This window comes from Convolutriloba macropyga, chromosome 11 (genome assembly GCF_964194025.1).
Source record: "Convolutriloba macropyga chromosome 11, txConMacr16.3, whole genome shotgun sequence".
Taxonomy (NCBI): Eukaryota; Metazoa; Xenacoelomorpha; order Acoela; family Convolutidae; genus Convolutriloba; species Convolutriloba macropyga.
Window position 1 is genome coordinate 52,016,270 of NC_134478.1, and position 13,575 is coordinate 52,029,844.

The 13,575-nt window shown below is 33.5% G+C and overlaps 1 protein-coding gene across 1 annotated transcript in view; it reads right to left on the minus strand.

The window, feature by feature from the left end:
- Nucleotides 1-13,575, minus strand: part of LOC142349165 (uncharacterized) — a 96,136-nt gene that overhangs the window by 51,411 nt on the left and 31,150 nt on the right. The window contains exons 9-11 of the mRNA XM_075400579.1: nucleotides 5,395-5,715; nucleotides 2,499-2,759; nucleotides 1,341-1,462 (exon numbers count right to left, since the gene is read on the minus strand). Coding sequence (XP_075256694.1) covers nucleotides 1,341-1,462; nucleotides 2,499-2,759; nucleotides 5,395-5,715 — 704 coding nt within the window. The remainder of the gene's footprint in view (nucleotides 1-1,340; nucleotides 1,463-2,498; nucleotides 2,760-5,394; nucleotides 5,716-13,575) is intronic.

Genomic DNA, 13,575 nt, shown 5'->3' on the forward strand with positions numbered 1-13,575 from the left:
CATAGGAATTCTATTGAAAAGTTTGTCAAGTTTTTGAACTTTCTAACGATAATTTTCCGTGAGACCTCCGAAATATGGATTTCATTGATGGTGTTCAAGAATGATGTCAAGTGCCCTTAAAAACGGAACGCTTATAAACCGCTCTGCTTTCGATATTCAGCATTATGTTTTCAATGAGCTTCAAAACCTGACCCGTATCAATTAATCGTCATGAAATTGACGTACAGGATGAAATAGAGGTGAAAATCTTTTAGACAGGAGTCAAACGGACGACAGGAGCCAAAATGAAATTAAATAAAAACTTAAAACAAAAATAGACATGCCATAAATCAATGTTCCGCAAGAAGCTTATAAAACATTCTTCTCGCTTAAATACTAAAGGTCAGTGATTTTACACATGTATACACACATACACGCAACACACATACAAAGACACACCCATTACGCACAAACAACAAACAACAACAAAATTCAAAACCTGAAAACCTTACGCGTAAACAATAGCACACACTACACAGAAAACAAAGGGATGGAAGAACTGATGTCTACTTTGCACAAAAAAACAGTAATTTGAGATAAACTTTTGAAATATTTGCTAGTCAACTGTAAAAAATACGCTCACTTTATCTGTTTTTGTGCTCGAAATAACAATTGTTTGGTTTTTGATGATCAACGAAAACTCAAATAAATTCTAGCGTGATGATATCTCAGCAGCACTTCGGTGAAATTTTTTTTTATAGAAATGCGCTAAAATTAAGTAAGAATTACATAAAAAAATTGCGCTCAATTTCTTCGAATGCGCTGAAATTTTTAAATATGGAAAAATCAATCAATATTGAGTAAGCGATAATTTTTTTTTCAAAAGAATGCTTTTCAATTTTGAGAAGATTGCGCTGAAAATACATTGAAATTCATGTATGAATTTATGTAGTTTCACCGCATTCAGCGCAAGCTATATTTTATTCTAATTCAATATAAGCTATGAGGACTCACAGGCATTGGTACAGCAGTGGAGGAAAATACGGCTAAGAAACCAGAGATCAAGGTTCGAGACTCAATCAGAGAATTTTGTTGGGAGGGAGCTAAAATTTGTACTAAAAATTGTGCAAATGTGTTGAATCTTCTTCTCGTAAAACACCAGCCATTATGGATCCACGAGTTAGTGATAATGAACGATTGATGATCTGTAGATCAACTTTTTAAGTAGAAGATCGATTAGTTGAAAGGATTCAAGCGCTGTTGAATCCTGTTGGTGATCTTCAGTGATGCCGGCTTCAAATTAAATCGGACAAAGGTAAAGTGAAAGTTAAATCCTACTTCCGTGTATTTCAAAAACTCACATAATCACCCCCATAGTCTCGATACAGTTCCAACACTCCTTCAGTAGTCAATCGTATCCCATCGTATGGAAACGCAGACATCCTCACGTAAATTTGTGCTTGCCAGCTGTACATTCCAATTCCTAATACCAAAGAAACCGTTTCTCTCAGACTTCTTATACTTATTTCTCTTTCATTGAAATATTTCTGAAAGAACAGACTAAACTCACTTTTAATCATTATAAAACATCTGAAAAATTTATGTAAAAAATACAACCGCAATTTTCAGCTTTTTCACGCAGTATCTAATTGAAACCATTTTTTATACATTGTTGAATTCAATCTATTTTTGAAATTTTGTTTTGCCTCAAAATAAAGCGCTCATACTGTTAAATTCCAATGCAAAAATATGTGCGAGCTGCTTCATTTGTTTATTACAGCACGTTGGTGCTCAAACTCTAAAAAAGACTTCAAGTTTTTGTTGTTTTTGATGTCTTGATGTTGACTTATTTGTTCGGGTCAGAAAGCATTGCATCGAAGAAGAGCTTTAATTACGATGCTAATCAAATTTATGAATGTACCGAATGAACATCTTTTATATATATTATCTCAAGGTCATAAAATGAAAAGACATAATTTTTCAATAAATTTTTCAAAACATAATTTTAAAATACATTTTCATTCATTTAGTCGCTCTATATCCAATTAAACTTCACGACATCCCAGAGTTGCTGATATGGACCATGATCCAAAATTTTGATTTGAAAATCAAGTAATTTTTGTTTCGTTTTATAAGCTTTGTTGAAACTAAATACATGCGATTTTTTCTGCAAATGTAACTTTTCTCTTTTAAAGACACGATTTGCATTTATGAGGGAAAAAAGGTCTGAGTTATGTCTTAGAAGCAATCAACTGAGTTGGAAGTCATTCTGTAATTGAGGTGAGAAAAAAGTCTTTGAACCCAAATTTTTAGGATTTAAAATGCCAGATATCTGCCAGTCTGCAGCTCCAGACACTTGGATGGTAGATCTTTCTTTGTACAGTGGCAAATTTGCAGCATTTTAAAACCCTGCGTATGGCTCGGAGAATATACTTTTCCTAGTAATAAGAAAATTTCCTTTCAAATTCGGCCAATTTTTCAACATGAGAAGATAATTTTTTTGGAGGAAAAACAGTTGCCTGTGGTTTGCATGTTATCTAAATCCAGTGCAGCCACATTCGTTGGGTCCAAAATTTGTCCAGACGTTCTGTAAGAGCCCAGACCATGCAATACGTTTCCCTCAACGCAAACTTGTATTTGAGTGTAAACAGAAGATGGGAAGTAGCCTTTAAGGCAGTCATTCTGGTATACTGTTGTGAAAATCAAACTTTGTAGTGATGGATCTTGATTGGTGAATTCAATTTCGTAGTAATTTGAATTGGGTTCCAATGGAGTTGCCTCTAAAACAGTATGCACCAAGCTTCACGGGCCAAGATTTCAACCTTAATTAGAGGTAATTAGGGTGTAATGCGTACTCCACTCCTATTTATCGGGCAAAAGAGTTTAAGAGTGTAATTATAAAAAAATACACTGCTTTTACACTCTTGTTTCCACTCTTTGCCAAGAGTGTAATTTAGGGTGGATTAATAAAAAAATAACACACCAACGCAATTACCATTATCAGCAAATTAAAACATCGAAGAAAAATATCAGTTGGCTTGGCGCAATGGTTAATACCCAAATTGAAAGCAACATATTCTATAGGAGAATATGGAGGGAATAATCCTCGCAGCCTCCTTCTCTTTTTTAACAAAAATTACACTCATATAATTACACTCTTCCACCCTTAAATACGCGGAGAAATAGGGTTGTAATTTTTTTTTATCTCTACACTTTTTAGACTCATTTCCCGTTATTTTTACGGAAAATTCTCGGCCCGGATTGATATAGGCTTGGGACTCAAACTTAATGTACCCGGGTTGCCATTACCTAGAGTCATACAGGGATCATATATGATATCGTACAGATCATAACGTGTTTTCTAGTACAATCGTTTTAAGGAACCAAGGAAATCATATATGGACCTAAAATGATTATCAGTAAATCATACATTTTTTTCTCACCTTTGTACTATGGTTTGTTAAAGCATTTGCCAACCCACAAAGGAACTCGAACAAGCGCTTTGAAAAGCATTTAGCCTAGTGTAAGTGTAGATTTGGAAGAAAAAAATTTGCCTACAGCTATGTGTTTTTACTCCAGATAAAGATTATAAGTAACGTTTCAGTGGAATTTTGGATAAAAATTTTGTTAGAGAATAAACCATTTTTCTGTAAACTATTTACAAAAGTAAGAGAACCTAATTTTGTTGTTTTTGTTGATCTAAAAACTAAATAATTTGGTTCTATGGTCAAAATAGGAATGTAAGTAGCCTCTGACTAACTTATATGGGAATTTAAGGGCATATTCAAAGTTTTATGTTGCAAATATGACTTTATATGATTTCTAGATAATTTTCACAATGTCTTCCGAAATTTATATGTGTACATATTTGTAACTCACAAAAATCGTAAATTCTAGTACAATTTTCTCGCGATAACCCAAAAATCATATAGGATTGTTTTTTGAATACAGCTAATTTTTACAGAACATATATGACGTCGTATGATTACTATGATTTGCAAATGTTAACAGAAATTTAGTATGATAGTACAACAGGGTAAATTTTCTTCACTGAAATAGTTGTCGAAAAAGTGGGTTTCCAAATCTGATGTGATTTTCTCGTTGAAAATATCTGTGAAAAAAGTTCTCCTTAAATTTGAGTTGTTTCCAATGCGGTCCACAAAATAACAATTTAATAATTTTGCGGCAAGAATGCCCAAGTAAATACCTGATGAATTTTTATCGGCTTTGATCTAAAAAAAATAAAATAGTGGCTTCTTAATTGTCTAAAAAGTGTCTTATGACCACTCCAAAGGGATGCATAATCCTGCAAGTTCTGATAGATACAACTTTGTTTGCAAATTTCAGGACTTTTTAATTGATAAAAGTATAAAGCAACTAGGCTCATCAGAAAACTACAAAAGAAAAAGCAGCACACAAATTTTGTAGCGCTGATCGAATTTGTTCAAATAAGAGTTTAGATTACATACTCTGATATCCAAGTTAATTTAGGGTTATGAAAAACAAAATGTACTTACAAATCGTTTTGGTATGATCAATTAAAATCTTTTTTAAATTGAAATACGCTTTTCGAAAGCTGATTTCGGTTTTTTTGTTTTAAAGTTGACTCAATTGACTCAAGTGCCTAAATTGCCATCTATTTGTTTCTGGTCAGTGTTTTCATACTTTGTGTTTTAGTTGTCCAAGAACAACGCAGGCAGTTTTGGCCCGGCAGATACAATGGATCAAATTACGAACATAAGCTGTCTGGATGATAATTCCTCATTCACCAGTCAACATACTGCATGTTACTTATGGTTTTAAATCTAGATAATAGAAATTTCAATTAATCAAGCTCCGTTCAGTTTGACCTCATTTGAGTGATCAGTAAGATAAGATTGTGGGTATTATGGTTTATGGGTAACCCAATGCTTTTTTGTTAAAGCCTGATTAGTCATTACTCGATTTTTGATATATTACTTTTACAACATGGATTTTCTGTGGTTGAAAGCTGAAAGTCGCCTGAAATCATTCTCGGCTTTGGCTTGTTCAACAATTCGGTGCGTTCATGTGTTTGTTCAACAGTCCGAATGAAAACCCGTACCTATGGCTGAGTGACAATCAGTGCTGATTAAAAACAATGTCACAGATTTTTTTAGTCTCAGTACCGATTCAGAAGGCTTTCAGAAACAACTGTGTTTCACTGAATCAGAGCAAAATTCAGAGAAAAAATTGTTTAATCTTCTGAATCAGAAGATAATTCAGAATGAATCACTGATTTAGCTCTGAATTAGACACATTCAGTACAAAATGTGACCTGAATACTTAAGACTCTGACTCAATACAGGGTTAGGTACGGGAACACACGTTCAGACCAAAATCTAACTTCGATTCCGGTGCGTTTAAATTTAGTGTCTTAAAAAATTGGGACTTTACCTATTAAATCGGACTCCAGGTCTCCGAAGTCGTAACTGAGCAGCATACCATCAAACTTATAGACTCCAGTATACGTTACATAGCAACGGATAACCAGTTGTGTTGAATCCGGTGTACATCCAGTCGGTTCTGGATGGTCACTGGGTGGGGTAAATTTGGTTATCTCTGGGACCGACAATGAATTCGTCGTGTTTCGCTCTCCGAACAAGGTCACTTCGAGGTTGTATTTGAATGAGCATTGGTTGATTTCTAGCGCAAAAGTGCACTCTCGTCCGTTGAAAATGTTAGCCTCGTTCGAGTTGCAGAATCCTTCATCGTATGCTAAAACGGGCGAATGCAAAGTAAGCCGATAGGCAAGCAAGCCGACAGAAAACAAGCCGAAAGTTATGTAATAGTTATGTAATCTATCAGAAATAATACATTGTCAGCCGTTACAATCAATACTGCGCGTAGTGTTATAGAGCATAATGTATTCCAATGCACCAAAGAAACAAAAATGCGTCAATTTTTAGACATCTAGTGGGTACGGGCCTCAGCAGACCGCTGACCATGGCCATGCCTCTCATCATCTGTGGGATGTAATCCGGAAATAGCGGGCCGGTTATCGCGGCGAAGCCCACCGGCCCGCCAGGGGCAACTTAAAATACGGGTATCCGACAATTTTTCGGCTTACTTGACCTCATTTTCAAAATTCGGCTTGCTTGCCTATCGGCTTGCTTGACCGCCACCGCTAAAACGGCAGAAATGAAGGCTGCTAGGTGCGATGAGTTTACGGTTTTAAAGGGCCCGGGGGGAGGATTTTCCCGGAAAATAACGGGGAAAAGAGTGTAAAGTTAGAAAGTCTATGGTAGCCCATTTTGTGATAGCCCACTAATATAAAATTAAAGAAAAAGTTCGATTTTTTCTTTAATTTTTTTATAGTCCACTTTAAATTTCACTCTAGAAAAAAAGGGTGTAAAAGTGTAAAAGTAATTGATTCTTTTCAATTAAGGGTGGAAAAAAGGGTGTAATCTTTTATCATTCCACCCTTAATTACACTCTTTCTAAGAGTGTAAGAACAGTGTGCAAAAGAGTGTAATATTAGTGTAATTCTTTTTAAAATTCCACTCTTACACTCTTTTCCCCGATAAATAAGAGTGGAAAACGGATTACACCCTAATCCCCGCTAATTAGGGGTGAAATAGGGGTGAAACCTCCTCCCGGGGGAGAGTTTAGTTTGAAATCGACTGAATGTGTACTAACTATGCAAGAATTGTGCTGAATGAGGAAGAAAATCTGCTGGTTTGGAAATATGTAAGAAATGAGCTGAATGTGCTGAAGACTAAGTTATAGTTGCGCTGTTTTCAGCCCTCGCTTTTCAACTCTTTCATAAAAAGAGCACATTTATCTAACAAAAAAAATCATTCAGGAAAACATTGTTAAGGAAAAATCAGTGCTTTCAGCACAATTCTTTCAGAAACTGAGAACAATATTTACAATAATACAACAACGTCGTCTAAGCACAATATTTACGTTTAACACTTTAGTATATCATCAAATATAAATATTCAAATTTATTCTGTTTTATAATTAATTCTCCTAAAAGCTTCAAAATTACCCAAATTTTTGAAAACCAACGTTTTCAGCAATTTTTTTTACATTAATTAAACAATAATCCTACACCAATACATCACTAAAAACAATCAGCAGAATCTATTGCTTACGTAATCCTTTCACAAATTTTTCAACAAATTTTTGCTTCTGTAAACTTTTATGTTGGCTGAAACATTTGAATCGAAAATACAAATTTCAAAATCAATAGAACTGAAGAATGCAACTTTATGCATTAATTTTTTTTACCTTGAACATGATGATAACTAATTGGTTTCTTTAAACTAAACCCCGCAGATGAGTAGCAAGGATAAAAAACATTTGGTTTGAGGAAACGCAACAAAATATGCAGAATTGTTCGCAATTATCTTAAAATATCAGCTTTTGGATCTTTCACTTCGCAGTATTTGACTCACTTGGAAAAACTGTTCAGATTTTAAACTTGGAAAAATTTGGATGCCAAAGAACGCCACCATGGCGTAAATAAGGGTCACTTTAACAAAGTCAAGATTTAAGCCTAATTTTCTAATAAAAGTTACAGAACTTTATAAGCACTCTTAAATAAAACTGAAACTATCAATTCAAGTATAAATTTAGGAATCATGACACCTTCAGCAATGATTCACTATTTTTAAAAGCTGAATCTGAAATATATATTGTTATTTTTGTCGTTTTTTGCACAATTTCAGCTCAGTATTTCACTATTTTTCCTATATTCTTCATGAAAACGCAAAGTTTGGCTTAAAAATTATAGAATACAAATCTGGGATTCGGCGGTAAATCCAACTCAGTATCAAGTGCATTGTGCTCAGAGCTGTAATTGCATAAGAGTAATAGTGATTGTTATAATTTTAAATCAAAATTAAATAAAGCTTTCAAAACACAAAGGTTTTAGCATTTTCAGAAATTAGTAAACCCGAGACTCAATTGCAGCAACATATAAACAATTAGGATAGATGTCGAAAGTTGCCACATTTTTAACATGTCTCTCATCTAACATTCAATTTTAAAATTTGTTTTGTTTAACAGCACTATAAACACAATTTTTGTCAAAATTTGAGTAATTGAATTTCAAAGGTTTCATCTGCTGAGACTATTGAATGCTGGACAGTTAGTTCGAAATTTTTTGCAGTCGAATTTCAATCTCTACGAATTTGGCTCTTTACTCTAGAACTAAAGGAAAAAATTTCTCCCGCGAAGACTTATACCATGAATCTATCCGAGGAAGCACGACCTATGCAAAAAAACTCGATCAATAACTGATTTTGCACCCAATACAATATAATTTTACTCTGACGTTGAAGTGACCAGTTTTACTTCGATCGGCATGACCAGTTGTGCGAGTATGTTTTAAGTTTTTGTTAGAAATGCTATTCTTAGCACTCAGCACTCATTGCTTCAAGAGGTGAAAACAAACGTTTCGACGCTGAAACCCGCAAATGTCATGACAACTCATCGGTACATCCAAGCAAATTTCTTAGCAGTGATAGTCCTACGATTTGTGTTTTTTAGTGTTTTTTTTATTTTTACCGATTTAACCCCGTTAGCTCTAAAACTGCAATCCCTTCAACAATTCACAGAACACGCGCAGCTCTGCTGCTAAACTATTGCCATTCGTTCATACTTCGACCCTGAAAAAAAAAACATTTCACTAAATACATAGAGAAAGTGTACCATATGAGTAATTAGATTGTCATTTTTAATTAATTGGTTTAGTTTTTTGCATATCTCGTACTTCCACCTCTTTAAGCGATAAATTTTTCCAAATTGATCGTTATTTCAAGAGTAAAAGCAAACTTTGCCGACATTCAGACTTGAGTGCAACAAATTTCGATCTTATTGCCCGTCATCAGTAATTTTAACCGCAGAAACCTTTGTATTTCAATTATTCATGTTTTGACAAAATTACTATTACAAGACTGTTCAACAAAATAAATCAAAATTTTGAGTGTTGGGGGAGAGTGGATGTCGTCGACTAAACGCTATCCCTTTCAGGTTTTCTCTATATAGATATTATTACCAGTGAATTTAAAAATGCGTTTTTTTCGACAGTAAATTTGGTTTATTTTGTCTTAGGTTTAAGTATTCCAAGTTTGATCCTCTTCAAATTCTGTTGCTCCATTTTAGCTCTTAAAAAATTATAAAATCATTCAATTACTTAACTAAAAATTATAAAATCATTCAATTACTTAACTAAAAATTTGACCTTACATTATTAAAACATGGCCTAAAATGCGAGCATAAAATGTTCTCACAATTTTATATGTACATCATGAAGATTAAAAAATAAAATTAAAATCTAATGCTCACAATGTCATCTTTTATATCAGTTACTTTTGGGTCCTTCAAAAATTCTTTCAAAAATTATTCTTTCAGTTCTTTTTTTAAGGAAGCTTTCGATGTTGTTTTCAGTCTAATATTAGAAGGCAGACTATTATAAATTGGAATGGTTTGTGCAATAAAAGAATCAGTTAAAAACCTATTGTTCTTTCTTATATCGAACGTTACTTTTTTGACCTGTCATGTTGTTTCATTCTGATGGCAGAGAGAGCTTCAGTTTTATATGCTTTAAGATCGTTGCTGAGTGAGCGAAAAAAACTTTTTGAGCAATGGTATTACAAGGGAAAAGAAACTGGTGGTATTTTGTTGCGAAAAATGAAATCTGTAGACCGATCGTATTTTCTCCTATTAAAAATGGATTTTATTCCCCAATTCAGTTGTTTTTTTGAAGTCCTGAGTAATGAATTTTGCAACCCTATCAGAATTAGAGCGGAATAATGTAGATGACTTCTCCATCAAAATTTCTCCATCAAAATTTAGTTTGCTGTCAATAACTACGCCAAGATACTTAACACTATTAGATTCTGCTATTGCTTCCTTGTCGACATTCAGAACAGTATTTGTTGACCTCTTCCTGGTGCTGAACACAATATATTCTGTTTTTTCTTTGTTCACTACTAACTGCGACTTTGCAAAAAGTCAATAATTTTTGAGATGTTATGTTCAAGTTTTGTTTTTGACGATATTTCATCAGTGTCCGAAGTAAAAAGAAAAGTATCGTCTGCGTACTGTACAACCGTGCAATCCTTTTCTACAATCTTTGCTAAATCGTTGACGTAAATGTTAAATAAAAGAGGTCCTAAAATAGTACCTTGCGGAAGTCCTCTTTTCAAATTTATCCAATCTGTTTCAAATCCATTCATAACAACTCTCTGCGGACTTTCACTCAAATAATTCTCTATTAAGTTGGTAGGATGTTCGTCAAAGCCTATATTTTCAAGTCTCCGTAATAGTTTTTTGTGGTTTATAGAATCAAAAGCCTTTGAAAGATCTAAAAACGCCCCTGTAACATTTATTTTCTTGCTGAGTTCTAAATTTATTTGTTCTGTCGATTTCAGGATAGCATCAATTAATGAAATTTTTTTCCATAACCAAAATGACTAGCAGACAATAATTGCTCCCTTTCTAGGAAACTTGTGATATGTGAACTGAATGCCTTTTCAAAAACTTTTGACAAAGCAGAAGTGACAGAAATAGGTCTATAATTGAGTGGGTCTTCGGGATTCCCTTTTTTGAAGAGTGGAGTTACACAAGCTTATTTAAGATCTTCTGGAAATTTTCCTTTTGTAATGAACTGATTAATGAGATAACATAGTGGTCTCGCTAGCGCTGCTTTAGCATCTTTTACTGCCCAAGCTGGTATTTTTGAAGGATCGACTGGTTTACTTGTATTCATTGAATCTATGAGCACATTTGTTTCCTTGGTTGTTTTATATCGGAACTTGAAACACTTTCTCGGAGCAGTTTTAGGAAGAATGTTGTTTGTTTGTTGCAAGCCAATGAACTCTCCCAGAGTGGAAAATCTGTAATTTAGAAGATTTGCAATTTCCATGGGCTTGGTTATCTTATCACCAAAACTGTTTAATAAAGATTGAAAACTTGCATGAGTCTTTTCTTTATTACAAAGATCTTGAATGAAATTCCATCTGGCTTTTTCACTGTTTAACTCCACAAAACTTGAAAGAAGTTGTTTTTCTTTTTGGCGAATTAAATCATTTTTAGTATTATTATCGCTAATTCTTGAAAACTGACTTTTTATTTCCTCACATAGCATTTTCTCTTGAAGCAAAAATTTTGGTTTATCTGTTCTAATATAACAGGCTTTAATTGGAGCATGTAGTGCTAATGCTCTTTCGATAATTCTTTGAAATTCTAATAACATCATATCTCTTGTCACTGCACCGTAAAAGTGTCTTTATTCTGAATTTTCAATAAAATTTTGAAATGGTGTGGCTGAATAGTTTTTTTGTCAAAAAATTTTTTCTTTGTTGTTTTTGATTTTAGTATCACAGATTTAAGAACTGTGATTGTTGCAAAACGAACAGTTTTCAAAATCGTATCCGCTACTATGCCTGTTTCCTAATCGTCTGTTATGATATAATCGATAAGTGTTGAAGAAGAGTTAGTCATTCTTGTAGCTGTATAAATATTCGTTGGTTTAAGATCATATGGAGAAATTGCAGATTGTAGCAGACTTTTGTCGCGCTTTGAAAAATAGTTTAAGTTGTAGTCTCCAGCAAGTATGACAGTTTTTCCTTCAGCCATAGCAAGATCAATTCCCACGACCAATTTTTCTAAAAACATCTTTACAAGTTTTTTTCGGGACAGTATGATAAATTCAAAACGCATTTCTTTTTTTTGTATGCTCAAATCAACCCATAAACTTTCAAAACTTGTATCCTGAAAGCACTTGAGATCATCGCAGAGACGAGGTTTCAATTTTTTCGGAATGTACATGATAATACCACCACATTTTGTTTTTGTTGTTCGGATGCGATCTTTTCGAAAACAGTCAAAGTTTTGCTTATCTACATGCCAAAATTCTTCCGGATTGTTTCTTGACAACCATGTTTCACTAAATGCATATATGCAGTTTTAATCAATGTCCTGAATGACTTCTTTCAACAGTAGATGTTGTCCTGTTAAACTTCTGGCGTTTTGATGTAGAATTTTTATTCTGGAATTGAATAATTTTAACTTTTTCATCATAAGTGCATATGGCAAAATTGGTCCAGGGTTTATTTCGATATCACCACTTTTTAGTAGAAGGTACCATATAACAACCAAGAAAAAGGAAAGGTTGAAATTGGATATTAAAGCACATTGTTTGCTGTTACAGCTTCCTTTGAATGAAGGTATTCGAGATGCATAAGGAAAAACTGTAAAAAAAATTCTGAAATACTATCGGAGGATATGAGTAGGACACATAGTATTTACTATGAGTCGAATACCTGCCATTTTGGGCCATATCTGATCATAAATCATGACACGTTTCAAAATAGCTTAAAAACAACAGAAACTGCAGCTAAAATCCATTTGTATAACGATATGTTTGCCTCCATGGTTTGTAAGTGTTAACCCCACTCATGTATGCACTTTGAAAATATTGCATTGGTTGTAAACGAACAAGATTACAAGAAGTTAAAAGAAAATGACTTAAAACTGCATTTTTAATGAACGAAATTTCATGCTGAAAATTAAAATGTATGTCATCGTAAAAGAGAGCGTTGTAATTTGCCATTTGACACAACATGTTGCAGACAGAAATTTTGTTTGATTTTTTCAGTGTTTTCTTGTGTAATATACTCTCGCAGTTTTTCATTGAATTCGTAAATTTTGTTGTTTGTCTGTTCGTTTTTCGGCAATTTTTTAAGGGAGGCACTTCCATCAATACCAATGTTTCTGGGCTGAACTTTTCCTTTATTGCAGAGACAAGATCTTTTTAATCTGAGAATAATGTTTCTAAATGTTCACTTTTTTGTTTTAGAATAGCATTGGTCCCATCCTGTAAAATGACTGTTTTCATATTTTTTTGCTCGTAACCCTGCAATAATTGCAGTTTTTCCTTTGTTGTCGAGCCTGGGTAAGCATGTATACTGCAGTCCTGAGGAAATGTCCGATTTCTTGCCAGGTGTTTGATGATACTAATACCAATTTAAAACTTTTCTGTTTTCTCCTCGATCTTTAATGTTTCAAAGTTTTGAATTAAAACGTCATTTTTTGCACTCGTGTTAATCATTGGTATTATTAAGTAGTTGTTACCTGTGCCGATTTTTTAAGGAATTCACTCACGTTTACCACATGCTCGGCAATGAGACTGTCCTTCTCTTCTAATTTTTGATAAACTTCGCAATAAATTTTATAAAGATCTGCTTTTGAATAACTATTAAACTTTTCTGCAGGCATCATCATGATTGGAATATAATACAGGAGGACATTTACAGGAGTAATTTACAATTCTTGATATATACAATTAGAACTTTGTTACAGAATCTGTTGCTTAAAAAGAACTATTGTGCTGACGTTTAAAACTAGCAATGCGTAAGAAATTGCTTCAAACGTTTAAAAAATGAAGTTCAAGAAGCAACTGTACAGAATGAAAGAATTGTGTGTTGTGAAAGAATTGTGTGTTTTAGCAGTAACCTTTTTTTCACAAAATTGAAATTTTAAAAAGGAAGAAAACTGCATTTTTTTCCATATAATCTAAGATATGAGGACCTTTTATTTCCAGAGGAATTCGTTCACTATTTT